The following is a 27,915-nucleotide window of genomic DNA, read 5'->3' as shown; positions in this document are numbered from 1 at the left end:
TGTTGTGCGCGTTGGTACGGATGCATTCCCGGGTGGTGACCTTTCTGGAGGCTCTGATGCGTTGGGGGTGCGCAGTGACTGCATCTTTGTATTGTGAACCAGCTGGGTTTCTTGTGGTGCTTGGATACCTGTGTGTTTTCTTGGTGAGGCTACAGTGTTTGCGCATTCAGCCATCCAGTGGTGGAGGTTGCTAGCAGAGTCGTTTGGATCCGTGGTCTCTGATGGAAGGAGGTTGCTGAGTGTGTCGGAGGGCTAAACTTCAGTGACTTTGCTCCAGTTCCTGCAAGGGGGGGCGTGGTGGCGTATGGTGAACTTAGTGAATGTGAAGTGGACGCAGTGGTTGTCGGTCCAGAGTTGTTCGGAGGTGTGAGATAGGGAGATGATGTTTCCTGCTGAGAAGAGGGGGGTCTGGGGGGGTTGTCAAGGGTGTGTCCTGCTGAGTGAGTGGGGAAGGTTGACCAGTTGCTTGAGTCTGAGGTTGGTGAGGTTGTCCAAGAGGGATGTGGTGTTTGGGCTGTTGCGGTTTTCAAAGTGAAAGTTAAGGTCTCCGAGGAGGATGTAGTCGGCAGAGGGGAGGACGATGAGGTCCACAATGACTTTGATGAACTGGGGGTGGGGTCCACTAGGTCTATAGACGAGGGTGCCGCGAAGAGAGATGTGTGGGTCGTCTGGCTTTGGAAGTGTAGGGGTTCGGCAGCAGTTGTCTGGGTCTGGACCTTGCTGATGGTCGTAAGTCAGAGTGTGTTCCTGTAGATGATGGCAATGCCTCCTCCTGGTCCGTTGATGTGGTCTTTGCGGACAATTTTCCAGCCCTCTGGAATGGCGATGTCCGGGGCTGAAGTGGGGGTTACCCTGGTCTCCGTGAGGAAGGTGACGTCAGGGATGATTGTCAAGAAGGTCCCATACTTCTACTGCGTGTTTGATGAGGGAGTGGGTGTTGAAGTATGCATTCGAGGTGTCCGGCTGGGCTCAGAGTTCGACGTTGTGGCGTGCGAAGGCAGGTGAAGGTGCAGTTGCGGCAAGACGAAGGGCCTTGCATGTCCTTCAGTGAGGCGTGATGGCATGCGGCTGAGCCTCCATTGTTGAGGGCGTGCAGGGTGCTGGCATCGTACCGATGGATGGTGTGCGGACCAGCGTCCGGTTCACTGGACGCTGTCCAGGTGCAGATGAGCTTGCCTTTGGTGTGCCCACTGTGCGCTGCATTCCCTCCCCTTCCACCATTAAGAAGGGGAGGTAGGTGGAAGGGGGCGGTCACGTGGGCTGCGTGAGGGTGGGAAAGTACGTTGCAAGGAGGGGAGCGGAGCAGCAGGGAACAAGCACAAGATGTGGGGAATGAACAATAAGAAGGGAAAAAGACAAAAGAGGGGAGAAAAGTAAAAAAGGCAGAAAAATAGCAGTGAGAGGCAGAAAGGCAGAAGATACAGACAGAAGACCATTAGGCCACCAGGGATGAGGCGTAGGCGGGTGCCCGCTGCTAGAGGAGGGCCTTGAACTATTAGCCAGGCAGGCTCACACTCACAGGGTGGCAGCAGCAAAGGTGGTACTGCAGGGGGAGCGACACAAACGCTGACCAAGGTCAGTGTAAGTCGCCCCTTTCACCACGCAGTGTCTGCGATTAAGAAGGGAAGGGAGGTGGGAGGGGTTGATCAGCTGGGCGGCTGGTGGGTGGAAAAGTGCGTCAAGGAGGGGGTTGGGGCAGTAGAGACAGGGAACACCTGCAGGACGTGGGGAACGAACAAAAAGAAGGGAGAAAGATACAAAAGAGAGCAGAAGAGTAAAAAAAGGCAAAAAAAGCAGAGACAGGCAGAAAGCAGCAGCGACAGACAGAAGGCCGCCACCAGGGATGAGGTGCAGGCAGGTGCCTGTAGGTGGAGGATGGCCTGGAAACTAGGATCCAGACAGACTCACACTCACAGGGCAGCAGCAACAGCGGGTGCTGCACGGGAGTGACACAAACGCTGTCCAAGGTCAGTGTAAGTCACCCTATTCACTGCACAGCAGCTGCCATCAAATAAATAACAAATCAGTTTCCAAGCAAATGCTTCTTTAAAAGAAATACTGTAATGAAAACACAATTAAACTGTGCACAACTTATTCAGAGGTTTTCAAGTGGAATTAGAAATGAAATCCCATTAAAGGGCCTCGCAGAATAGACCCTTTACCTGTGTAGTACCTGGTGACAATTTGCACACCAAGATGCCCTTACCTTAAGACCTATTAATGCCCCTCTCCAGACCGATTGCAACATTCTTTTCACAATCAGCAAAGTTAATCACACAAACTTTTTCGTCATTCACAAAGTAAAATGAGATTGTCACAAAATTAAAAAATCCGTCAAGTGGGCTTTTTTTTTTGTTCTTTTTTTACATGTCATAAACATAACCATCTGCTCTCTGTCTAGAAAAACTGTCAACCATTGAAGGCAGACCCAAACTATACATTGACATTAACATAATGCCCCCTCTGGAAACATCAGACATTTCCTGTGACCATAGTTAAAAATGGGCCCTTCCTACTGTATGTGTCAGATGATTCACAATGAATATTGTATTTGAAAAGGCCATTTTAAAGAGGTTAATAACCCCAGTTATGTCAGGAAGGTGGTGTGTTGCGTATAGGTTGGCAGGTTTACTCCTGGTGTCCAAGTTCCTTTGTACCCCAGATCCTCCTCAATCTAGGTGCCTGGTGCAGCTAGGGAGAGCTGTCTGACGTAGGAAGGTGCTGTAGGTTAGAAACTGAAATTGCAGCAGCATACAATATTAACACTTATTGTCTAGCCAGTACCTATTCTTTGGAACTGAAAAGTTATGTACAGAGCATGTGTGGCTTTAGATAAACATGCTGTGCATACTGCTGCCGTCCAGTGTTGGATCTGGATATGTTCATGTTGTTTTTCTTAAATGAATTCTTCTTGAGTCTTGAGATAGTGTGACTCCACTTACTCCAGTACTAGAACTTTCATAGATTCACATGCTTGAATCATTCCCCGTGGTCGAGATGGGAGCCCCCGGTACATTTAACCAAACAGTGTTGCCATAGATTTAAACCTAAGGGCCCTAGGCCTCTTGATCCACCAATCAGAAGACACCGCCCTCTAGAACCCTCCTGAGAGAAGCTCCAGTACCTCAGATTTTCTACCGCACGTCGTGCTAGGGAGTCTCCTCAGATCTCTGCTCTTTCTTCATACTTTTTGGATTAGCTCTAAGCTGATTTTCTTCTGCTAAACTTGTTTTGACTGATTGTGGGTAAGGCCTCTACAGCATGTCTGACAAGGAAAATAAAGGTTTATTCAGATCCTGCAAGACCTGTGGGAAAAAGAGGTTACACTCTGATGACCCTCATCAGGACTGCATATACTGCCTCTACCCGACCACTCAGCTAAGGACTGCAAGGTTTGTCGTACCTTTTCTTCTAAGACCCTGAAGTATAGAGAGGGCAGATTATTGATATGTTGGGTTATTCAGTCATAGTTGCATATGTGAAATTTGGGACAGGCATTTTGTTATAGGTGCCTTGCATTTGAACTAGCCTCCCAAAACACATCACCTATAATGCCAAACCTCAGGTAAACTGCTCCAAAAACATAGATTGCAAAAAGCTAATTTTAGTGTTAAAACACTGGATGTGCTTGAACCTAATATGAACCTTACTACCATCTCATACCTAGGGATAAGTAAACCACTTAAATCTTGAACTGTTAAAAAGCAAACTCTTATTTCAAACCTGTCATAGCTAATAAACATCATTGACAGACTCTGGGCAATCACTATCCATTATTTGGTACCGGATATTACTTTTTATCAATCCTACATTCCCTGCAGTGTCTTCATTGACACATGCCTGTTGGTAGGCTACATAACCTCCTACCATTTTAAAAAAAAAAACCTAGAAGGTCCAAAGTAATTACAGATTAAACGTGGCAGCTTTTATGTCTTGTGCCTCTTAAACCGCAGTGGAATTTGATCTTCCTTTACAAACTAGGGGGGAATCTGTGTTTCCTCTTTGCAAGGTTTCAGAGACTTAAAATCCTTTATTAGGAAATGCCATCAATATGGATGGTTTGTCATGAAAGCGCCAGGGGAGCAGATTACCCAAACTGGCTTAAAAAGAAAATGTACGTTAGGCGTAGATCTGGCAAGTTTAGCGATTGATACTTTCGGGGAGTTTTGTTGCATATACCATTGTGTGGAGCATCATAGCTAACTGTAATCTTAAATGTCACATGTAGGAGGCTGGCTCAGTTTATGGTGTACACTTATGGTGTGGCACCCTATACTGAGTCCAGGTAACCCTTAGTGATAGTGAATAGGTGTCCAGATTGCAAAAGCTCTCTAGGGGTAGCTGAGATGAGCAGCAAAAGCTTATCTAGGAGGAATGAAAAGCATTTTCCATACCACAGTAGTTAGTAACTTACTCATAAGGAAGAATCTCACCAGTGTTGGAAAAATAAAGGTTTCTTTATTGCAGCACTTCTTCTAGACTAGCATTGGTATATCTCCCTTGGAGATATCTACTCACAATAGATAAACAAAATAACCAGCATAAATAGCATAAAATATACCAGGCCCTATTGGGGCAGGGGGGAGAAGGAGGGCACACCATATACTAAGTAAATAAAATGCAAAATAGTGAACCCAACCAAAGTAAGTCTGGTAGTTAGCTAGGGGCTGGGGCTATATGAAAACACCAAAGGTAAGTACAGTAAGTGTCCCCAGCTACCAGGTGAAAATCGGTTACCCACCCAGTCGTACCATAGACTAACACAAGGAAGTAGTGGTTGGAGTTGGTGTGTTTCAGGACACTTCCCAGTGGACCTCGAGGAAACCAACAAACAAAAGGAAGGTGGTGCCCCGCATGAGGATTCCGAGAAGACAGGAGTACCTACACCAGGGGACCTGGATGAAGGGACTCTCTCTGAAATCAGTGGAAGCCTGGACCTGTGGACCACCCTGGTGGAACCCAGGGACGGATTCCGGACGTGGAGAACTTGAAAAGGAAGGGGACTGAGTCCAGCACCCTCGTAGGTGTCCACGTGGTGCAGGTGGCAATACTTACCCTCCTAGAGGTGAAGTTCCTGCAAGTTGGTGGAGGAAGAAGTCCATCTGTGTGGTCCAGGAGCTGCAGAAGATCCAGGAGTCTCCTATGAACTATCCATCGATGGTCGCCGGATTGCAGGAGGGTCAGTTACCAGCCAGGTCACCAATGAGCACTGGCAAATGCAAGCCAGTGTTCAAGATGTATTTGCAGAGTTTCGGGGACCAGCAAAGTTAAGGAGACTGAAGGGGAGTCAGGACTGGTCCCTCAGCATGCAGGAAGGCCAGCAAACGTCGTTGGAGTCCCTATGAGTGACCCACCGGCGATGGACACAGGGAGTCACAAGGAGACCTTGGCATCACAAAACAGAAGTTCCCCATCACAGGAGTTGCAGGAAAGGGGCTGATCTTCGCGTTTCAGAGTGCTGGAGGCTGGGGCTTCTTGGCACCTGAAGATCTCCTGGAGGAAGAGTCAGAAAGCCTTGGCAGGAGCACCAGTTGTGGTGCACAAGGGTCCTGGTCCAGTGGCTGGGGCCCACAGTCTCCCACGTTGGTCAAAAGACAAGCAGGACCCAGAGGAAGCCACAAACCCCCACCACCTGTGATGCAGAGCCTTAGAATGTCCATGGGACAGCAGACCCCACCAGACCGTCACCACATGGTCGAGTTTGTTTTGAGATGCCTGCAGATGCAGGGAAGTTAATTACTCACTCCAGGGGAGATTTCTTCGTACTTCCTGGTGCAAACAGAGTCCCTGTGACCCAGGAGGATGCACAGCCTTGGATTCTTGCAGGATCTAGAGAAACAATGTTGCAATGGGAGCCTTCCCACCAGAAGTAGACTTGTTTCGGTTCCAAAGCAGGCTAGCAGTGTCTGAAGGTCCAAAAAGAAGGGTGACTTACAGCCTTATAGCTGTGGTGAAAGGGTTGCATGTGCCACTTCACGCAGGCTGCAGTGGCAGTGCTGCAGACAGTTTGCAAGGGCTCCCATTGGTGGCATAATACATGCTGCAGTCCAAGGGCACCCATGGTGTACCAATGACTTGGGTACCAAAATACCATATACTAGGGACTTACATAGGTGCACCAGTATGACAATTGTAGATGTAAATAGTTTACCAGCAACCAAATTTAGAGGACAGTGCACAGCCACTGGCGACCTGGTTAGCAGGATCCCAGTGAACTACAGTCTAAACACACTGACATCAGGCAAAAACAGGGGGTAACTATGCTAGAAAGATGGTACTTTATTACAGCACACTGTCTTGCGTTTCTTTGTTCAGACACCATATGCTATGATGAATTTATGGATTCAAAGATAACTGGTGCAACAGTAATGTGCAGGATAATCTTAAAATGTGTATGCAATTTTTCCATGCATTATTTAAATGTCCTTGTCTGTATTTCTTTTTTTCTAGTGAAGCTAAACCCTTTCAGCCACATAGTTCAAAACCAAAGTTGACAAAGACAGCTTCTCTACCTGGCAGGAATGGCAATCCAACATTTGCTGCAGTAGCTGCTGGCTATGATAAAAGCCCCGGTAAAAGACCATCCTATAAACAAATTGTAGCAAAAGTTGTTATTGCTGTCCATATGGTTAAGTATTGTTTTGTTTGAACTGTTTTGTTTTTATATTCACAGGTGGTAGTGGTTCAACAAAATCTTGCATAAACAAAGCAGATATTTCGAACAATGTTGGCCTTACACATGCACTTTCTGTTGACAGTGATGGTTCAGACAGGTAAAACATATTGTTTTGATTGTAAAAATAAATGAATAGTGCCTCACTCTGTATTAAAAAAGGCAAACAAATGTGTAAAATACTTTTGACAACTTAGGTGACCATTCACTTTAACAAACATAAGATTGTAGACAGCATTGGAACATTGTGTCATAGTAACTGGAATATTTCCTGTAAGATAATAGGATCTTGGAATTGTACTCCTTTTTTAATATTACACCCAGGCACAAATACACTCAAATGTCAGTGCATACTAAGAATTTTAACACCATGCAGGGGTCTAGTGTTACAGTTGCGTTGCATTTTGTGCTGAAATTGCTGAACATTTGAATTATAGTTAGGCTTTTGACTTGGAAAAAAAAACACACACATAAACACACACTGTCTATCTCTCTCTTTTTTTTTCTTTTTTTTTTCTAATAGGATTTTTCACCTGCTGTACTACAGGTTAAAAGAGATTGTTATGCATCCGCCATATAGTTTGTTCCCCCAGGATGCACCATATGTTCAGCAAAAACTCTGCAAGCTCTAGGGGAACATGCTTTCCAATGCATAGAGGTATTTCCTGCCTTGCATCTCCTTGGGAAGTTCGCCTCCCTCCACTTTTTCCTCAGGACCTCGATTGTTTTAGTAAGGCCTGAGAGGTGCTCTTTACAATGTTATCATTGGTCTTGTGCCTAATTAGTTGCTCGTTGTCTAGAGACATTCTTCATTGCCAAGTATGTGCTCATTCCGGTGCTAATCAAACTTCTGAAGCTGTTGTATGTCACTGTATCATTGTTTTGGGAACATCGTTGGTGTTTATGTTGCCATCAAGACAGATCATTATTAAGACTCACACAAAGGAATACTCGTCCTGTGGTATGATGTGTTTGACAAGGCATGCTTATTAGATAATTTCACACTAAGAACACAGTTCAGCTGCCACAACATTTGGGATTTTTAACAACTTTGTAGCACAACAGTTTTCTCTTTTTTTTTTTTTAAGAGGTGAGCCTGATGTCATGCATTCAAGGATTTACCCATCAAAACATTCATTCGGCATAAAGAAAATTCACCAGATATCATACATATTGGAAATGGTAAAGCCTTATTTGGGCTTAATGCTACCCTAAATGTATGATTCCCACATGTTTGTCTGCATATTTTGTCACTCCAGGGTGGCCCCTGTGATCCGGCCTTCTAGTCTCTTGGACACTGGGGGACGTAATGGAAATGTCTACAGACTGCATAACATCATGTATGCTTTGCTGGAAGAAAACAATATATAGCCTGCTATCTCCATACAACCCCCCTAATAGAGTGTAGTGACTGACAGAAAATTAAGAAGCTGTGCAGTGCATGGAGGAAATTGACCACAAGAAATTTTAGTCCCAGAGGGAATCAGAATTTAATTTGTGAGCCCTAGGTTTCTTAGCAGTGAAATTACCTTGAGGTATTTTCCGTGCAATTTTGAAGTGCTGTATAGTTCTATTTGCACTACTGGAAAGTGGCACACAATTTCATCTAAATTAGTGGTGTCCTTTAACTAAGTAGATAGAGTTGTGTATGGTTCCTGTCATAAGTCGGACAAATCAAGGTTAAGAAAAGTGTCAGTCATGCTGAAACGTTCACAGTAATAGATAGTTCTGCATCTAATCTCTAGGAATAATACACAGCATATGACAATAGAAGAGTCTCAAGCTCAAAAAAATGTTTCTGATGGATAAGGCTAACATAAGGTCCATTCACCTTTAGAATATTCCCCAGGTGCCAAACTTGAGCCGGAAACTTTTCTAAAAGGTGCCACCCATGCATGCGGATGTTATTTCCTTTCTTTCCACACATTTGAATGCACATCCAGAGCTCTGCTTCCACTTTAGTCAATTTTTCGACAACTTCCAAAAATGAAATCCAGTGTGCAAGGGAACATTATTTACTCCTAAAGCAAGCTTCAAATCATGCCTTCATTACAGAGAACAGATGTCTGACAAAGACTTCTAACAGCAGATTCCTCACCTTTGAATACTCCCGGGTATCAGACTTAATTATTATCACTGCGTGCTAGTACCTCTGTGCCAACGTTGTTCCATAGCAGAAATGATATGTGTAGGCCTGTATAGGCACCTGCCAGGCGCACTGACATCAGTTCCTTTTTGCACAGACAAACATGGATCCGGAGCTACACTCTGTCTCTTTCAAGCACTTCTAAAACAAAATTTAACGAAAAAACAGTGTGTGAAGGAAATATGTCACCTCCTGAATCTACAGAATTTAAACACTGGGAATTTAGTGAGCACACGTCTGTGACTGGCTCACATGTGTTTTAACTGTGGTGTCAGGGGTCCCACCACAATTCCAGGGCCTCTAGGGATTGTGCCTTGATGCACTCTAAGGCCATTTGAGAATGGGAAACAAAGCTGTTTGTGGTGAAGCACTGCAAGTCTGCACTGACGTCAGTCGAAGTTTAAAGGTAGGGCCTGTTCCTGTTCCGAACATCGCTCCTGCAGCATGTAGTCTTCACAATGCAAGTCCTTGTGCTAAGCAAAGTAGAAGCGGAGGAGAGGGGCTCTGCCCTGTCCTGCCACTCTTGCTCTCACAAGAAGCTTCAGAGGCATCAGCGTGCCTCCAGATCACGCACCTAAAGACGCTCGACTTAGAAATGTCTTCTTACCCTTGTTTTGCTTCATACAGAATTTATGAGGCAATCTGTGAGGAAATCAAGGACTTCTGCAAAGCCATGCTGCAGCTTTTTGCCATGTTACCAGCAACCCTCTGGCTCGCCTGCAGGCCCCAAGGGACCAAGAGGCCTTCCAACTGGCCTTCCTTCGGCTGGGCCACCCTCTGCACCAGTTGAGCCGTTTGGATCAGCTCAGGGCTCCAGACCATCTTCAGTACTTGTTCCTTCTCCAACCTCTGCTGAAACAGAATTCACCAATGCCAATTCTGGCACCATCGGCTCCGGATGACGACTGCCAACACATAGTGCTTTTCTACACCGAGACAGTGCCTCTCTATCCTCAACGCGGCAGTGTGTGCTCCTTTATCTGAGCTGCAACTTCTTGCCCACCCTTCTGAATCTGACACAGTGCCTCTCAACTTTCTGGAGAGGATGAGATTGCCCAGCCTTACCTAGAGGACAACTGGTGCTGGGGCCTAGTTACCAGCGGTCTGGAAACCTCTCCAGAAACTGAACTACGCAACTCTTGCCCCTACTCCCCTCACTGTGTGTTCACACACACCCACCTTCTCAAGCCTGCCACAGAAGACAGCACCTCCTTTGCTGTGGTTATGTAAGGGGTCATGAAGATTCTTGATCTCCAACTTCACACTCCGGAAGTTGAAACCAATGTTCTTATGGGTGTGCCCTTGCTCCCAATCAATGAGACTCTTACTAATATGCTCTACGGTGTCCGGGCTAAATCCTGCTCAGGCCTACCTATACATTGACAGATGCGATCATGCTCATCTGGACAACAGCTTCCTCACCCAGAACCCGATTCCTGAGAACTTGTGGTACAGGCTTCGGCCTGTAGAGTAAACACAAACTTGTTTCCCACTACTCCCCCTGACGGAGAATCAAATGGGATAGAGACTTTTGCCAAGCAGTTTTTTTTCCTCTACAAGTTTGGCCCTTCCCACAGTGAATGTCAGCTGCTTTTTAGGCCTGCTATTCTTATGCCTTGTGGCACTCCATGGCCCAAATATTGCTCAAGGTCACAGAAGATGCCCGGGCTATTCTTTCCCAGGCCATGCCAAATGGCCATAATGTGGCCAAGTTCACCATCCGCTGCAGACTAGATACCACAGATTAGTTAGACAGGGCTATTGGCTCCAATGTGGCCATTCACAGGCATGCCTGGATGAGGTCGGAGGCTTTCCAGGAGATGAGGTCTGAGGCTTTCCAGGAGACGTTGAGGCCAGTCTGATGTACATGTCATTTGATAGCTCCCAAATATTTGGGATAAAATTAACTCGGTCCTCAATCCCTTCAAAGGTAGCAGGGCCATAAAAAACTCCCTGGGCCTTTCTGCTGCTCCACGCCAGTTGCACCACCAGTTTCGCCTTCTCTCTGGCAATGGCAGGGACTTCCAGTATCACCAACAACCCAAGCAGGTGTGTCAATCACGCAGTACTTTTTGTGACTGTGTCTCCCTCAGGAGGGGCAAGAGTGATTGTGTGGAGCCCAGTCTTCTGCCACCCCTCAAGCCTTTTTAGCGTGCCGCTAATGGCACACAGCCCCGTTTCAGAGCCAGCATCTGAGACTTTCTGCAACAGTAGCAGGTGATAACTTCGGACAAGTTGTCATGCAACTTTTCAACAGGGTTACACCTTACCATTTCTCGACACCCTGCTGCACCTTCCACTATCCCCAGACCTGATGACTGAGGGCCACCTGTCATTCTTGCAGCAGGGAGGGCAGGCCCTTTTGGCTAAATGAGTCGAATTGAGGGATAACAATGCCAGACATTGATTGTGGTGGTTGTTCCTGCTACTTCCAAGTGCAGAAAAAGGAAAGAGGAGTACAAACCCATATTAGGCCTTCATCCTCTCAATGGCTTTCTGTGGAAAGAGAAGTTCAAGGCACTCACCATGGCCCAGGTTTTGTCTGCTCTCGAGCCAGGAGACTGCAAGACATTTAATTCCATGTCCCTGTCCTGCAGGGCCACAGGCATTACTTGCTGTTTTCAGTAGGCCACAAGCATTCTATGTTTGCTGTCACCCTTTTGGTCTTACCAGTGTCCTTTGGGTGTTAACAAAAGTGATAGCAGTGGTAGCAGCACAGGGGGAGGGGTTCCAGTCTTCCCCTACCTCAGCTGCTGGCGAGCTTTCCACAGTCAGTCATGTACCACCTCCATACAATAGTGAAACTCCTAAATCTTTTGATTTCTTGATCAATGAGCTGAAGTTGCCCCTGCCAGCTTCACACAGGCTTACTTTTATAGGCGGTATCTTGGACACAATACTGTTCCAGGCCTTTTCCTTTGTTGCAACGAGCCCAGGATATTTGAGCTGTGATCCCATTTCATTCTCAGTCCTGCATCTTGGTGTGCGCATCTCTGAGGTTTCTGCCTTTCAGCCTCCTGTATCCTCCTTGGTGAGTATGCCTCTCAGTTGCACTGAATACAGCATCAAGGAAATCTGTTCGTTGCCATTCAGATTTTGGAGGAATCTTCAGCAGTGGCTGCTTTATCGCAATTGGACCAGCGGCAATGCCTTATCCATTCCCACCCAGAGTTGATGGTGGTGGTGGACATCTCACTCTTTGGGTAAGGAGTCCATCTGGGTGAGATGGAGATAAAAACATTCTGGTCTGTGGTGGAATCCTGGCTCTACATCAGTCTAATGTTTTTGCAGGCCATTTGTCTGGCATTGAAGGCCAAAGGCAGCTGGTGCATGTACCCACAGACACTACAGCCATTTAGTGCTGTAATACGCAGGGTAAAGTGGAGTCCTGAGTCCAGTGCCAAGTCATTGTTCCTCTTGATTTGGCTTGAGTGTCAGAGTATCACAGTATTACAAAACCACCAGGCAGAATCCTTGAATGCCTGGTCGGATGAGCTCAGTTCCCAGCATCAGGCCGATCACATATGACGTCTGCATCCCTAGGTAGTGCAGAGCATCTTCAAGCTTTGTAGAAAACCCTGGTTAGATTTTTTGCCACCGTGTAATTCGCTTGGGAGTTTCTGCAAAGAAACTCGGAAATGTATTTCAGTTGGAGTCCAGTGTGCCTTATTGCCCAAGCTTCTACTGCCCACAGTTCTGAAGAAGACCAGAAACGACCGGGTCCAAGTCATCCTTCAGGCTCCAGAGTAGGCCAGGAAAAAGTGGTATCTAGGGTTTCTGGACATGAGCATCTGAACTTCAGCCAGGCTACACTTCAAGAGGAAATTCTGTTGCAACATCTGGGCAGGGATCATGCCTGGAGATTGAGTGGCAGAGTTAACTTTTGGATGTTTTACAGTTTTTGTCTTGTGCCCAGAAAGGACTTGTAGCACGCACTATTAAGGATTATTAGTCATCACCTGTTGTGATGCGGTTTATTAAAGGTTTGGTACACATGTTCTCTCTCAAACCATTTGTGATGCCACAGTGTGCTTTTAACTTTTGACGTTTCTCGTGTTCTCCCTTCTAGCCAGTCAACAGCTGCTCTTTGCATCTTCTCACTCACAAGACTTTCTTCCACATTGCGATCCCTTTAGCTCGTTGCCTGAGGGAACGTCTGGCACTGTAGTGCAACAACCCCATACAACCTTTTTTCTGTGAGACTTGTGTTCAGGAATTGCGCAGCATTTTTGCCAGCAGTTGCAGTTCCTTTCCATGTTGAAAAATCAGTCACACTCCAAACTTTCTTTGTACCTCCTCATCCCTCAAAAGAGGAGGGGAGAGACTCCATTGGTTGGACCCCAAAAGAGCTTTAAGCTTTTACATTAGCATTCCAAGGATCATTGTGTAAATGACCAGCTTTTTGTGTGGTTCTCTGGGGCTAAAAGGGAAGTGTTGTGCAGAAATGAGCTCTGTCATTGTGATTAGCCCTCTGCTTTAAGATCTGCTATGCACTGGCTAAAAAGCAGCCTCTGGAGGGACTCTGGGCCCATTCCAGCAGGGCTAAGGCTGATCGCTTCATTGGCATGGTTCTTGGTATCTGGTGGGCTGCAACGTGGGAGTCTGTGCACACGTTCACGTGGCACTACTGTCTTGACAACCAGGTTCTACAAGGAGGACATATTGGCCTTTTATTCTTGCACAACTTTTTGATCTCAGCACACCCCATAGACTCTCGCAATTTGGAGGTACTGCTTTGATATCTACTTTAAAGGTGAGGAATCTTTGGTTAGAAATATCCATCAGAACAACAAGTTACTTACCTCCAGTAACACTCTTTGTTGTGGATACTCAGTCTAACCACAGATTCCCCACTGCCCTCCCTGTTCTTTTGAATAGCCTCTTTTTCAATCTACAAAGGTTCCATGTTCGAGATTTCCACGCTTGTATCAACAGTTATTAATGTTTTGCTCCCGTGGGCACTGAAAGAGTCAAGCAAGAAAGTGACGTTGCAGCGCAGGTGTGACGCTATTATGTGGCTAAACTCCACCACTTTCCGGGACTGTACAAAGCTAAAGTGAAGGTGCACTGCAGCACTGCAAACATTTGTTTTTACTTCCAGGCAACCCCCCCCAACTGGAGGTAATCACACACTAGATAGAGATATATATATATATATATATATATATCTATATATATATAAAACGTTCGATGACGTGTAGCTGCAAATACACATGCTATGCGTATCTCTTCCGACATCTAGTGTTGGGCTTGGGTGTTACAAGTTGTTTTTCTTCGAAGAAGTCTTTTCGGAGTCACAGGATCGAGTGACTTCTCCTCTCGGTTACAGTGCGCATGGGCATTGACTCCATTGTTAGATTGTTTTCTTTCCGCTGTCGGGTTCGGACGTGTTTCCTCTCGCTCCGAGATTTCGAATTAGAAAACCTTAGAAAACCAATTTAATCGTCAGTATTGTTTAGATCGTATTTTCCATCTAGCATCGAACCAGTAGTACCGTCGGAATCTTCATTTCGCACCTCGGGGCGCGTGCGCCCGACTCGGGCCTACCACGTGGAAGCCTGATGGACTGGACTCCATTTCGATTTTGCCCTCGGTGCCACGCAAAGTTCCCATATACAGACCAACATCTGGTTTGTAATTTGTGCCTTTCTCCTCACCATCGAGAAGAAGGTTGCAAAGCCTGTCGATCGTTTTGATCGAAGAAGACCTTGAGAGATCGCAGGGCCCGAAGATTAGAAATGACGTCGAAAAGCACTGAACATCTTGATGTCCTGGAAGAAGAGCAGACGCAGACAGCAGTCTCCATCCGAGACACCAACTCCAAGCAAGAATCAGAAGATGAGACCCATCACTGCTGGCCAGCATGTGAGTACGTCTGCCCCTATGCCCATATATAAAAAACAACAGTCAAAGGCCTTGGGTACACCACTGCTGGAAGGCCATGGTTCGGCCCGAAAAAAGAGTGTCGGCAACCGACCTTCGGGATCGGAGCCGAAAAAGGCCACTCCTTCGTCCATTTCGGAGTCAAGCAAGTCGGTTAGAACTTCCACCTTGGACTCCAATAAGCGTCCTCACTCTTCGGAATCGAAGATTCGATGTCCTGCCTCGGAGCCATAACAGACAACTTCTTTTTCAGGACCGAAAAAGGTTCAAACTTCAGAACCGAAAAAATCCTCATACACAGAGGAACAAGCACTTTTGAGTAAACTCAAGCAAATCTCGAAGCCAATGCAAGAATATCACAAACCTTCTGAAGAAGAGACTGAGATTGAGTCAATATTGGAGGTTATGGATGAAGGACAATCAAGAATCCATATACATAAAGAGACTGACTGCACCTCCTTTAAAGACTAAAAGAAAGCTGGCCTTTCAAGAGGAATTAGACTCTGTTCAACCACCAGCAAATGTTCAGAAACAGAAGGAGAAACCAGCACCTCTCCCTACCTCTCCTCCTCGCTCTCCACAGCTTTCTTTTTCACCTCCTCAAAATAGTCCACCACCATTGCCTTCTCAAACACACTCACTATACTCACATGGAGATAAAGTGGACCCTTGGGATCTGTATGATCCTGATCCCATTCCAGACAATGATCCTGACCTATACCCCTCCAAGCCTTCTCCACCAGAAGACACTACTGCCTACACTCAAGTAGTTTCTAAGGCAGCTGCTTACTATGGGATGCTTATGCACTCTGAACCCCTGGAAGAAGATTTTTTTATTCAACACTCTCTCTTCCACTCATTCTAGATACCAGTGTCTCCCAATGTTGCCTGTAATGGTCAAACATGCGGACCAAATTTTTAATGAGCCTGTCAAAGCTAGAGTGATTACCCCTAGATTTGATTAAAAAAATATAAGCCGGCTCCTACAGACCCAGACTACATCACACATCAGGTCCCTCTGGATTCACTCGTAGTCAGTGCGGCTAGAAAGAGGGCTAACAGCCAGTCATCAGGAGACACTTCTCCTCCTCCTGATTTGATGCTGCTGGCAAGAGAGTAGTCACACAAGCAGCCAACCAATGTCGAATTGCAAATTTGCAAGCACTTCTTGCCAGGTATGATAGAACCCATTGGGATGAGATGCAAGAACTCATACAGCACCTCCCAAAAGAGCATCAAAAAAGGGCACAACAGGTTGTAGAAGAGGGACAGGCTATAAGTAATAATCAGATAAGGTCTGCCCTCAATGCTGCTGATACAGCCACAAGTAGTGTCAATACTGCCATTACAAGTAGAAGGCATGCATGGCTACGCTCCTGTGGTTTTAAACCAGAAATTCAACAGGCAGTACTTAACATGCCTTTCAATAAAAAAACATTTATTTGGGCCTGAAGTGGACACCACTATAGAAAAACTGAGAAAGGACTCAAATACTGCAAAGGCAATGGGGGCACTATATTCCACACCATATAGAGGCTTCTTTCGCAGGCCAAAGTTTAGAGGAGGATTTAAGCCACAATCCTCTGAAGCTATTACCTCCCAGGCAAAGCAGGGACAACAAACACAATATCAAAGAAGGGGTTTTAGAGGGTTGTAAGGAAATGCCTTCCTTGGCATGGTTACCCCCTGATGTTTTGTCTTTTGTTGATGCCAGTTATGATTGAAAGTGTGCTGGGACCCTGCTAACCAGGCTCCAGTACCAGTGTTCTTTCCCTAAACTGTACCTTTGTTCCCACAATTGGCACAGCTCTATCACACAGATAGGTCCCTTGTAAATGGTACCCCTGGTAGCAAGGGCCCTGTGGCCTCGGAAGGACTCTAAGGGCTGCAACATGTCGTATGCCACCCTGGGGACCCCTCACTCAGCACATGCACACTGCATCACAGCTTGTGTGTGCTGGTAAGGAGAAAATGACTAAGTCGACATGGCACTCCCCTCAGGGTGCCATGCCCACCTCTCACTGCCTGTGGCATAGGTAAGTCACCCCTCTAGCAGGCCTTACAGCCCTAAGGCAGGGGGCACTATACCACAGGTGAGGACATAAGTGCATGAGCACTATGCCCCTACAGTGTCTAAGCCAAACCTTAGACATTGTAAGTGCAGGGTAGCCATAAAGAGTATATGGTCTGGGATCTGAAATCTGGGAAGCTTGGTATCAAACTTCTCAGCACAATAAATGCACACTGATGCCAGTGTGGAATTTATTGTAAAATACACCCAGAGGGCATCTTAGAGATGCCCCCTGAATACCAGTCTGACCCCTAGTGCTAGGCTGCCCAGTTTCTGCCAGCCTGCAACAACCAGACGAGTTTCTGGCCACATGGGGAGAGTGCCTTTGTCACTCTGTGGCCAGGAACAAAGCCTGTACTGGGTGGAGGTGCTTCTCACCTCCCCCTGCAGGAACTGTAACACCTGGCGGTGAGCCTCAAAGACTCATGTCTTCTGTTACAGCACCCCCGGGCATCCCAGCTAGTGGAGATGCCCGCCCCTCTGGCCATTGCCCCCACGTTTGGCGTTAGGGCTGGAGGAAAGAGTGAGAAAGACAAGGAGGAGTCACCTACCATTCAAGACAGCCCCCAAGGTGCCCTGAGCTGAGGTGAACCCTGCCTTTAGAAATCCTCCATCTTGAGTTTGCAGGAATCCCCCAATAGGAATTGGGATGTGCCCCTCTCCCCTCAGGGAGGAGGCACAAAGAGGGTGTAGCCACCTTCATGGACAGTAGCCATTGGCTACTGCCCCCCAGACCTAAACATACCCCTATATTTAGTATTTAGGGTTGACCCTTAACCCAGGAAATCAGACTCCTGCAACCTACAACAAGAAGGAGGACTGCTGACCTGAAAGCCCCGCAGAAACGACTCAGACGACAACTGACTTGGCTCCAGCACTACCGGCCTGTCTCCAGACTCAAAGAACCTGCACAGCGACGCATCTGACAGGGACCAGCGACCTCTGAGGACTCAGAGGGCTGCCTTGAACCTGAAGGAGCAAGAAACTCCAGAGAACAGCAGCACTGTTAAAAAACTGCAACAACTTTGCAACTTTAAAGCAACTTTCAAAGAACTCTTTTCCTGCCGGAAGTGTGAGACTTCAAACTCTGCACCCGACGCCCCTGGCTCGAGTTCAGGAGAACCAACACCGCAGGGAGGACTCACAGGTGACTACGATGATGTGGGTACCCTGAGTCAACCCCCCCTGCACCCCCACAGCGACACCTGCAGAGAGGATCCAGAGGCTCCCCCTGACCGTGACTGCCTGCCAACAAAGAGGTTGATGCCTGGAATAAGCACTGCACCCGCAGCCCACAGGTCTGCGAGGAAACACCTACCAGTGCAGGAGTGACCAGCAGGTGGCCCTCATCCTAGCCCAGTCCGTGCCTGGCCAGAGAAGCCCCCCTGTGCCCTGCCTGCATCGCCTAAGTGACCCCCGGGTCCCTCCATTGCTTTCAATATCAAACCCGACGCCTACTTTGCCTACTGCACCCGTCCGCCCCTATGCCGCTGAGGGTGTGTTTTGTGGGCTTGTGTGCCCCCCACCCCCCCAGTGCTCTAGAAAACCCCCCTGGTCGGCTCCCCGAGGAGGCAGGTACTTATCTGTAAGCAGACTAGGACCGGAGCACCCCTGTTCTTCATAGGCACCTATGTGTTTTGGGCCTTCCTTTGACATCTGCACCTGTCCGGCCCTGTGTTGCTGTGGCTTTGATGTTGCCTTGAACCCCCAACGGTGGGCTGCCTATGCCCAAGAGACTGACTGTGTAAGTGCTTTACTTACCCGAGAAAACTGACCAAACTTACCTCCCCAAGAACTGTTGATTTTTCCACTGTGTCCACTTTTAAAATAGCTTATTGCCATTTTAACCTAAACTGTGTGTACTACTGTTTTAAATCAAAGTTCTGTACTTACCTGGGTGAAGTACCTTGCATTTTATGCACTTACCCCAAATCTTGAATCTTGTGGTTCTAAAATAAATTAAGAAAATATATTTTTCTATATAAAAACTATTGGCCTGGAGTTAAGTCTTTGAGTGTGTGTTCCTCATTTATTGCCTATGTGTGTACAACAAATGCTTAACACTACCCTCTGATAAGCCTACTGCTCGACCACACTACCACAAACTAGAGCATTAATATTATCTAGTTTTGCCACTATCAACCTCTAAGGGGAACCCTTGGACTCTGTGCACACTCTCTCTCACTTTGAGATAGTATCCACAGAGCCAACTTCCTACAAGGGTCCTACAGAGGATAATATTTTAGAAACAGCCAAGTTCCAAGCCTCAAAGCAAGCCACTACACCATTCAAGCAGTGAAGTCCTTCCCACCCCTCCACCCCACACATCTCCTGTGGGGGGAAGACTACAGCAATTCCATTCTCTTTGGCGAAATATCACCACAGATAATTGGGTACTATCAATTATCCGCAATGGCTAAAGCCTAGAATTAATCTCCACCCCTCCAAACCTTCCACTGCGTTACCACAAATTGTACCCAGAACACAACGTTCTGTTACAACAAGAGGTACAATCTCTACTATTAAAAAAAGCAATAGAATTGGTCCCACATTCTCAACAGGGAACAGGAGTATACTCACTATACTTCCTCATTCCCAAAAAAGATGGCACCCTCAGGCCCATCTTGGACCTCAGACCTCTCAATCTATACATCCTGTCAGAAAATGTTCACATGGTAACTCTGCAGGATGTCACTCCACTACTATAAAAGCAAGATTACATGACTACTTTAGACCTCAAACATGCGGATTTCCATATACCCATCCATCCAGCTCACAGAAAATACCTCAGGTTCGTCATAGCAGGAAGACATTACCAGTTCAAAGTTTTGCCATTTGGCATAACAGCTCCAAGGGTGTTCACAAAATGTCTAGCAGTAGTAGCAGCCTAATTAAGAAGACAACACTCATGTCTTTCCATATCTAGACGATTGGCTAATAAAATCAAGCAATTGTACACAATGCCAAAAACACACACAGTATGTGATGCAAACCCTGCATACACTAGGGTTCACTCTCAATTACCAAAAATCACACTTTCAACCAGCACAAGTAAAACCTTACCTAGGTGCTATTTTAAATACTCAAAAAGCCCTAGCATATACAGATACACAAAGGATACAGGCTTTCCAAAATCGCATTCCACACATACAGCCAAATCAACAATATACTGTAAGATTTACCATGAAAATTTTAGGGATGATGGCTTCTTGCATAGCCATAGTTCCACATGCAAGACTAAACATGAGGCCCTTACAACAGTGCCTCTACCAACAGTGGTCTCAGGCACACGGTCAACTTCAGGATATAGTGTTGATGGACCGCCAAACACATATGTCCCTTCGATGGTGGAATCTCAGCAATTTAATGAAAGGGCGGTCATTTCAAGACCCTGTGCCTCACACCATAATCACAATAGACACATCAATGATAGGTTGGGGAGCTCATCTCAGCAATCATACTATTCAAGGGAAATCGGATCCCAAACAGAAACAGCTTCACATAAACCACCTAGAATTATAGCTGTATTTCTTGCCCTAAAAGCGTTTCAACCTCTTCTCAAACAGAAGACTGTTCTAATATAAACAGACAACATGACGACCATGTATTACCTCAACAAACAGGGTGGATCACATTCATCTCAACTTTCCCTACTAGCGCAAACAATATGGAAATGGGCAGTTCACAATCACATTTACTTATTAGCAGAATACATTCCAGGGATAGACAATCAGCTGGCAGATCTCCTAAGCAGCAACAAACTCACGAATGGGAGATTCACCCCCAAGTACTTCAGAAATACCAGAAAGAACACCAGAAGTAGATCTATTTGCAACAAGCAAATACGCAAATGCCAAAACTTCGCATCCAGACACCCATATCCTCTATCCAACGGCAGTGCTCTATGGATCAATTGGTCAGGGATATTTGCTTACGCTTTTCCCCCCTCTCCCACTCCTTCCCTTTCTAATCAGTAAACTACATCAAACATCACTCACCATGATACTCATAGCCCCCAACGTGGGCACGTCCGCCTTGGTACACAACAATCCTAGATCTGTCTGTAGGACCTCATTCCAAACTCCCAAACAGACCAGATTTGTTAACACAGAACAAAGGTCAAATCAGGCACCCAAACCCCAATGCTCTCAATCTAGCGATTTGGCTCTTGAAGTCATAGAGTTTGGTTACCTAAAACTTCCATCAGAATATATGGAAGTAATTAAACAAGCACGTAAACCTACTACTAGACAATGTTATGCAAACAAATGGAAAAGATTTGTCTACTACTATCAGTTTAAAAACACTGATCCACTTACAGCATCTATACAAGATATTGTATGCTATCCACTTTATTTGCAGAAATCAAATTTAGATTTTCCATCCATCAAAATCCACCTTACTTCAATATCTACTTATTTCAAACTATTCAACACGCTTCCCTATTCAAAGTTCCTCTTATTAAAGCCTTTATGAAAGGATTAAAACACATTATTCTACCCAGAACACCACCAGTTCCTTCTTGTAATTTAAATATTGTGCTTACCAGACTCATGGGCCCACCTTTTGAGCCCATGCACTCATGCCAAATTCAATTTTCTAACATGGAAGATTGCCTTCCTTCTTGCTATTACGTCTTTAAGAAGAGTTAGTTAAATACAAGCTTTCACTCTTGAGGAACCTTTTTTCCAAGTACACAAACATAAAGTTGTACTTAGAACAAATCCACAATTTCTACCAAAAGTAGTATCTCCTTTTCACATCAATCAAACAGTGGAATTGCCAGTCTTCTTTCCACAGCCAGACTCTGTGGCAGAAAGAGCTCTTCATACTCTAGATCACAAATGAGCTCGTATGTACTATATAGACAGAACTAAAGAATTTAGAAAAACAAAACAGCTTTTCGTTGTCTTTCAGTAACCACATAGGCAGTCCTGTATCAAAACAAGAATTAGCAAGGTCCATACAAACATGCTATATCAAAGCAAAATGACGACTTGTGATCACTGCGAGAGCCCATTCATCAAGAAAGAAAGGTGCGTCAATGCCTTTTTTAGGAAACATACCAATGGCTGATATATTTAAAGCAGCTACATGGTCAACTCGTAATACATTTACAAAACACTACTGTGTTGATGTTTATTTGCAGCAACAAGCTACTGTAGGTCAAGCTGTCCTAAAAACATTCTTTCAAAGAACTTCAACTTCTACAGCTAGCCACTGCTATTTTTGGGAGGACTAACTGCTTTGTAGTCTATGCATAGCATGTGTATCTGCAGCTACACATGCCATCGAACGGAAAATGTCACTTACCCAGTGTACATCTGTTCGTGGCATGTAGTGCTGCAGCTTCACATGCACCCTCCCTCCTCCCCCCTCCCCAGAAGCCTGTAGTCGTTTAAGTTTACCATTTGTACATATGTAGATACATTTACTTTTGCATGGACATCTCTTTATATTCTTATACTCTATCACTCCTTCCTCCACCCTTTGTGGGAAAACAATCTAACAATGGAGTTGATGCCCATGTGCACTGTGCGAGAGGAGTCGGCGCTGGATCCAGTGACTCCAAAAAGAATTCTTCAAAGAAAAACAACTTGTAACACTCTGAGCCTAAGAATTCTTGCAATATCTCCCTAAAGAACACTTTAAATATGTGCAGCAAATTGTAGAGGAAGTTCAGGCCATCACAAACAATCAAATTAGGTCTGCTCTAGATCCATACCAGCATTACCATCAGGCAACATGCTTGGTTGAGGTCCTCCAGTTTCAAACCTGATATACAGCAGGCGATCCTTAATATGCCATTTAACAAACAACAGCTTTTTGGACCAGAGGTGGACACAACTATAGAAAAACTTTAAAAAGATTAAAACACAGCAAAAGCCATGGGAGCCCTTTATATCTTTCAGGGTTCCTTTTGAAAACCACAATTTAGAGGAGGATTAAAAACCCAAACTACAGAGGCTTCCGCCTCCCACTCAAAACAAGGACAGCAGTATTGCACAAGAGGGTAATTCAGGGGTCCTTACAGAGGACACAATTTCAGGTCCAGAGGTAAATTCCCTGCCTCAAAGGGGGCTTCTACCTCAACAAAACAATGACTTTCCATACATTCCACTGCAACCTATATCCCCTGTGGGAGGAAGACTTCAACAATTCCATTCTCACTGGCAACAAATTACAACAGATCAATGGGTACTCTCAATTATCCGCAGTGGTTATTGCCTAGAACTTATCTCTACTCCACCAAACATTCCACCTCGTTCTCACAGGGTCTCTCTAGAACACACTACTCTACTAAAAAAAAAAAAAGTACAGTCTCTACTACTGAAGAAGGCAATTGAAATAGTTCCCATCAATCAGCAAGGAACAGGAGTATATTACCTATACTTCCTTATACCAAAAAAGGATGGTACACTCAGACGCATTCTCAATCTCAGGCCTCTATATCAATACATCCTATCAGAGCATTTTCACATGGGCACTCCACAGGACGCTTACTTCCACATTCCTATACACCCAGCTCACCGCAAGTATCTAAGGTTTGTAATCGCAGTTAAGCACTATCAATTCAAGGTACTACCCTTTGGGGTAACAACAGCACCAAAAGTGTTCACAAAATGTATAGCTGTAGTTGCAGCATACTGCAGAAGGCAGCACATACATGTCTTAATTTATCTAGACGACTGGTTAATGAAATCCAACACCATTCCAAACTCAACAATACACACAATACACAATAGATACCCTACACAAATTAGGCTTCACAATCAATCACCAGAAATCTCACCTTCAGCCAGTGCAGATTCAACCTTATCTAGGAGCAATTCTGAACACTCAGTCAGCATTAGCCTACCCAAATCCACAACGGATACAAGCGATTTACACCCTCACATCCCAATTGCAGGCTAACGGAATACATCCCAGGGAAACACAACCAGCTAGCGGACCTCTTAATCAGGACGCAGCAACAAATACACGAATGGGAGATTAATCCACAAGTAATTCAATATTACTTTCAGATGTGGGGAACACCACATCTTTTTGCAACAAGCGAAAGCACAAAATGCCAAAACTTTGCGTCCAGATACCCACACCCTCAATCCAAGGGCAATGCTCTATGGATCAACTGATCAGGGATATTTGCTTACACTTTTCCTCCTTTCCCGTTAATTCTATTTCTGGTCAACACGATGTGTCAAACTTCCCTCACTATGATACTCATAGCTCCCATGTGGGCACCTCAACACTGGTACACAACACTATTGGATCTGTCAGTACAACCACATCACAAGCTTCCAAACAGACCAGACCTGTTAATTCAGAACAGAGGTCAAATCAGGCATCCCAATCCTAGTATGCTCAACCTGGCGATTTGGCTCCTGAGGTCATAGAATTTGGATACCTACAGCTTCCATTAGAATCTATGGACATTCTAAAACAAGCACATAAACCTACAACCAAGCAGAGCTATGCAAATAAATGGAAAAGTTTGTATATTACTGCCAACCTAAAAATATTGATCCACTTAAAGCATCAGTACAGGAAATTGTGTGCTATTTGCTTCATTTACAAAAAGCAAATCTTGCATATTCATCTATTAAAATTAATTTATCAGCAATATTAGCCTACCTCCAAAACAGACAACATACCTCTCTGTTTAGAATTCCTGTCATAAAAGCATTTATGGATGGGCTTAAACAAGTTATTCCACCTAGAGTACCACCAGCTTCTGCTTGGAATCTTAACGTTGTGCTCACAAGACTTATGGGTCCACCATTTGAACCCATGCACTCTTGCGCTATTCAATTTCTCTCATGGAAGGTTGTTTTCTTGGTAGCAATTACTTCCTTAAGAAGAGTAAGTGAAATTCAAACCTTTACTTTAGAAGAACCCTTCTTACAAGTTCACAAACACAAAGTAGTACTTCGGACAAATCTCAAATGTTTACCTAAAGTGGTTTCACCCTTTCACATTAACCAGTCAGTCAAATTGCCAGTCTTCATTCCACAGCCAGATTCTTTTGCTGAAAGAGCTCTCTACACTCATGATCTCAGAAGAGCTCTAATGTGTTATGTAGACAGAACTAAGGACTTTAGAAAAACTAAACAACTTTGTGTTGCTTTACAACAACCTCATAAAGGTAATCCTATTTCAAAACAAGGATTAGCTAGATGGATTGTAAAGTCTTTTCAAACTTGCTATCTCAAAGCTACAAGGCATCTATTGGTAACTCCAAAAGCATTTTCCACTAGAAAAATGGGTGCCTCAATGGCATTCTTAGGAAATATGCCAATGGCGGACACATGCAAAGCAGCCACATGGTCAACACCACACACATTTACTAAACACTACTGTGTGGATGTGTTATCTTAACAACAAGCAAATGTTGGTCAAGCAGTGCTTAAAACACTATTTCAAACTACTTCAACTCTTACGGGCTAACCACCGCTTACTCTGGAGGAGAACTGCTTTTCAGTCTATGCACAGCATGTGTATCTGCAGCTACTCATGCCATTGAATGGAAAATGTCACTTACCCAGTGTACATCTGTTCGTGGCATTTAGTGCTGCAGATGCGTCCTTCCTCCTCTCCGAAGCCTGTAGTTGTTGTAGTACTTAATTATGTAAATATGTGTTCAATGGCATGTGTAGCTGCAGATACACATGCTGTGCACATCCCGCCATCTGGTGTTGGGCTCGGAGTGTTACAAGTTGTTTTTCTTCGAAGAAGTCTTTTCTAGTCACGAGACCGAGGGACTCCTCCCATTTCGACTCCATTGCACATGGGCGTCGACTCCATCTTAGATTGTTTTTTTTCCACCATCGGGTTCGGACGTGTTCCTTTTCGCTCCGAGTTTCGGGTTGGAAAGTTAGTTAGAATCTCGGAAAAATCGTCGGTATTGTTTGCGTTCGGTATCGGGTTAGTTACAACAGATCAACACCGAATTAAGAAGAGCTCCGGTGGCCCTTTGGGTTTTTTTTCGATCCCCGTCGGGGCCTGGTCGGCCCGGCCACGTGTCTCTTCAAGGCTGATGGGACGGACCCCATTCCGCTTCTGTCCAAAACGCCAAAAATAGTATCCATATACAGATCAACACCTGGTCTGTAACTTATGTTTGTCACCAGAACACAAGGAGGATACTTGTGAGGCCTGTCGAGCGTTTCGGTCCAGGAAAACACTCAGGGACTGAAGAGCAAGAAGACTGCAAATGGCGTCGGCGCCGACAGGACAAGGGCGTTTCGAGGAGGAGGAAGAAACATTCTCCACCCAGGAATCGGACTCGGAGGAGATCGATCCCGAAGAAACGCCGAAAACCGTGAGTAAGACGTCGAAGCAGAGAACTCACGAGAAGACCGCTAAAGCCCAGGGGACGCCACCGCCAACAGGCCATGGCTTAACCCGAAAAATAGGTGACCATCCATCGGCACCGAAAAAGGGCGAGCTGGTGTCGAAGTCATCCGACCCCGGTCGAGATACCGGCACACAGCAATCTCGGGCCCGAGATAGTGGCTCCGAGAAGATTCGGCATTGAGACAGCAGTACCGAAATGGGTCGGCATCGAGAGGGCACAACGCCGAAAGTAAAGAAGGTTTCGTCCGAGCTGAAAAAAGCAGCCGAAAAGGTTTCGGTACCGAAACATCCGGCCTCGGAACCGAAAAGAAGTTCCTATTCAGAGGAACAAGGACTGTCCTCACAAATGAAGACACACAGATTCGAACAAGAATTAGAGACAATAGAGCCAGATCACACACAAAGGCGGCTCTTTATTCAAAAAGATACGGGGAAGATCAGCACTCTTCCTCCAATCAAAATAAAACGTAAACTTGCCTTCCAAGACAAGGACAAACAGCCACACGCAAAGGTGGCTAAACAAGTAACACCACCACCATCCCCACATCACTCTCCGCAACCATCACCTGTAGCCACTCCACCAATGATGCAATCCCCAACTCATACGGGAATGAGTCAAGATGACCCTGACGCATGGGACCTTTATGACGCACCAGTGTCAGATAATAGCCCTGAATGCTATACAGCAAGACCATCGCCACCAGAGGATAGTACAGAGGATAGTACAGGCTACGCTCAAGTGGTATCGAGAGCTGCGGCATTTCACAATGTCAGCCTTCATTCAGAACCCATTGAAGACGACTTTCTTTTTAATACACTGTCGTCTACACACAGTCAATATCAAAGTCTTCCGATGTTACCCGGAATGCTCAAACACTCCAAACAAGTGTTTGAGGAGCCATTACTCCAAGAGTAGATAAAAAATATAAACCACCACCAACAGACCCAGTGTACATCACACAACAGCTAACACCAGACTCTGTTGTAGTGGGAGCAGCGTGCAAAAGAGCCAACTCACATTCTTCAGGAGATGCACCACCTCCAGATAAAGAAAGTAGAAAATTCGATGCTGCCGGCAAAAGGGTGGCGGCACAGGCATCAAACCAGTGGCGCATTGCAAATTCGCAAGCTTTGTTAGCCAGATATGATAGGGCCCATTGGGATGAGATGCAGCACTTTATTGAACATTTACCAAAAGAGTTCCAAAAAAGAGCGCAGCAAGTGGTAGAAGAGGGACAGAGTATCTCTAATAATCTGATACGGTCAGCAATGGATGCTGCAGACACAGCTGCTAGAACTGTCAACACAGCAGTAACAATAAGGAGACATGCATGGCTGCGTACATCAGGATTTAAACCAGAGATACAGCAAGCTGTGCTGAATATGCCATTCAACGGACAGCAGTTGTTTGGGCCGGAGGTGGACACTGCGATAGAAAAACTTAAGAAAGACACTGAGATGGCCAAAGCCATGGGCGCACTCTACTCCCCGCAGAGCAGAGGCACATTTCGAAAGACACAATTTCGAGGGGGGTTTCGAGGGCAGACCACAGAAGCCACAAACTCACAAACAAAGCCCACTTACCAGAGCCAGTATCAGCGGGGAGGTTTTCGGGGACAATGTAGAGGAGGACAATTTAAAAAAAATAGAGGAAAGTTCCAAAGTCCCAAAACTCCTCAAAACAAACAGTGACTTCAAGGTCACAAATCCCCAACACATAACACCTGTGGGGGGGAGACTAACCAAGTTTTACACACATTGGGAGGAAATAACTACAGACACCTG

The 27,915-nt window shown here is 45.6% G+C and overlaps 1 protein-coding gene across 2 annotated transcripts in view; it reads left to right on the top strand.

The window, feature by feature from the left end:
* TMEM131 (transmembrane protein 131) overlaps positions 1 to 27,915 on the top strand; it is an 892,454-nt gene that overhangs the window by 763,491 nt on the left and 101,048 nt on the right. For both annotated transcript variants that reach the window (XM_069204268.1, XM_069204267.1), the window contains exons 37-38: positions 6,451 to 6,572; positions 6,674 to 6,773. In XM_069204268.1, coding sequence (XP_069060369.1) covers positions 6,451 to 6,572; positions 6,674 to 6,773 — 222 coding nt within the window. The remainder of the gene's footprint in view (positions 1 to 6,450; positions 6,573 to 6,673; positions 6,774 to 27,915) is intronic.

This window comes from Pleurodeles waltl, chromosome 8, assembly GCF_031143425.1.
Source record: "Pleurodeles waltl isolate 20211129_DDA chromosome 8, aPleWal1.hap1.20221129, whole genome shotgun sequence".
In the NCBI taxonomy this organism is placed as follows: domain Eukaryota; kingdom Metazoa; phylum Chordata; class Amphibia; order Caudata; family Salamandridae; genus Pleurodeles; species Pleurodeles waltl.
This window is presented reverse-complemented; position numbering and strand designations above follow the sequence as displayed.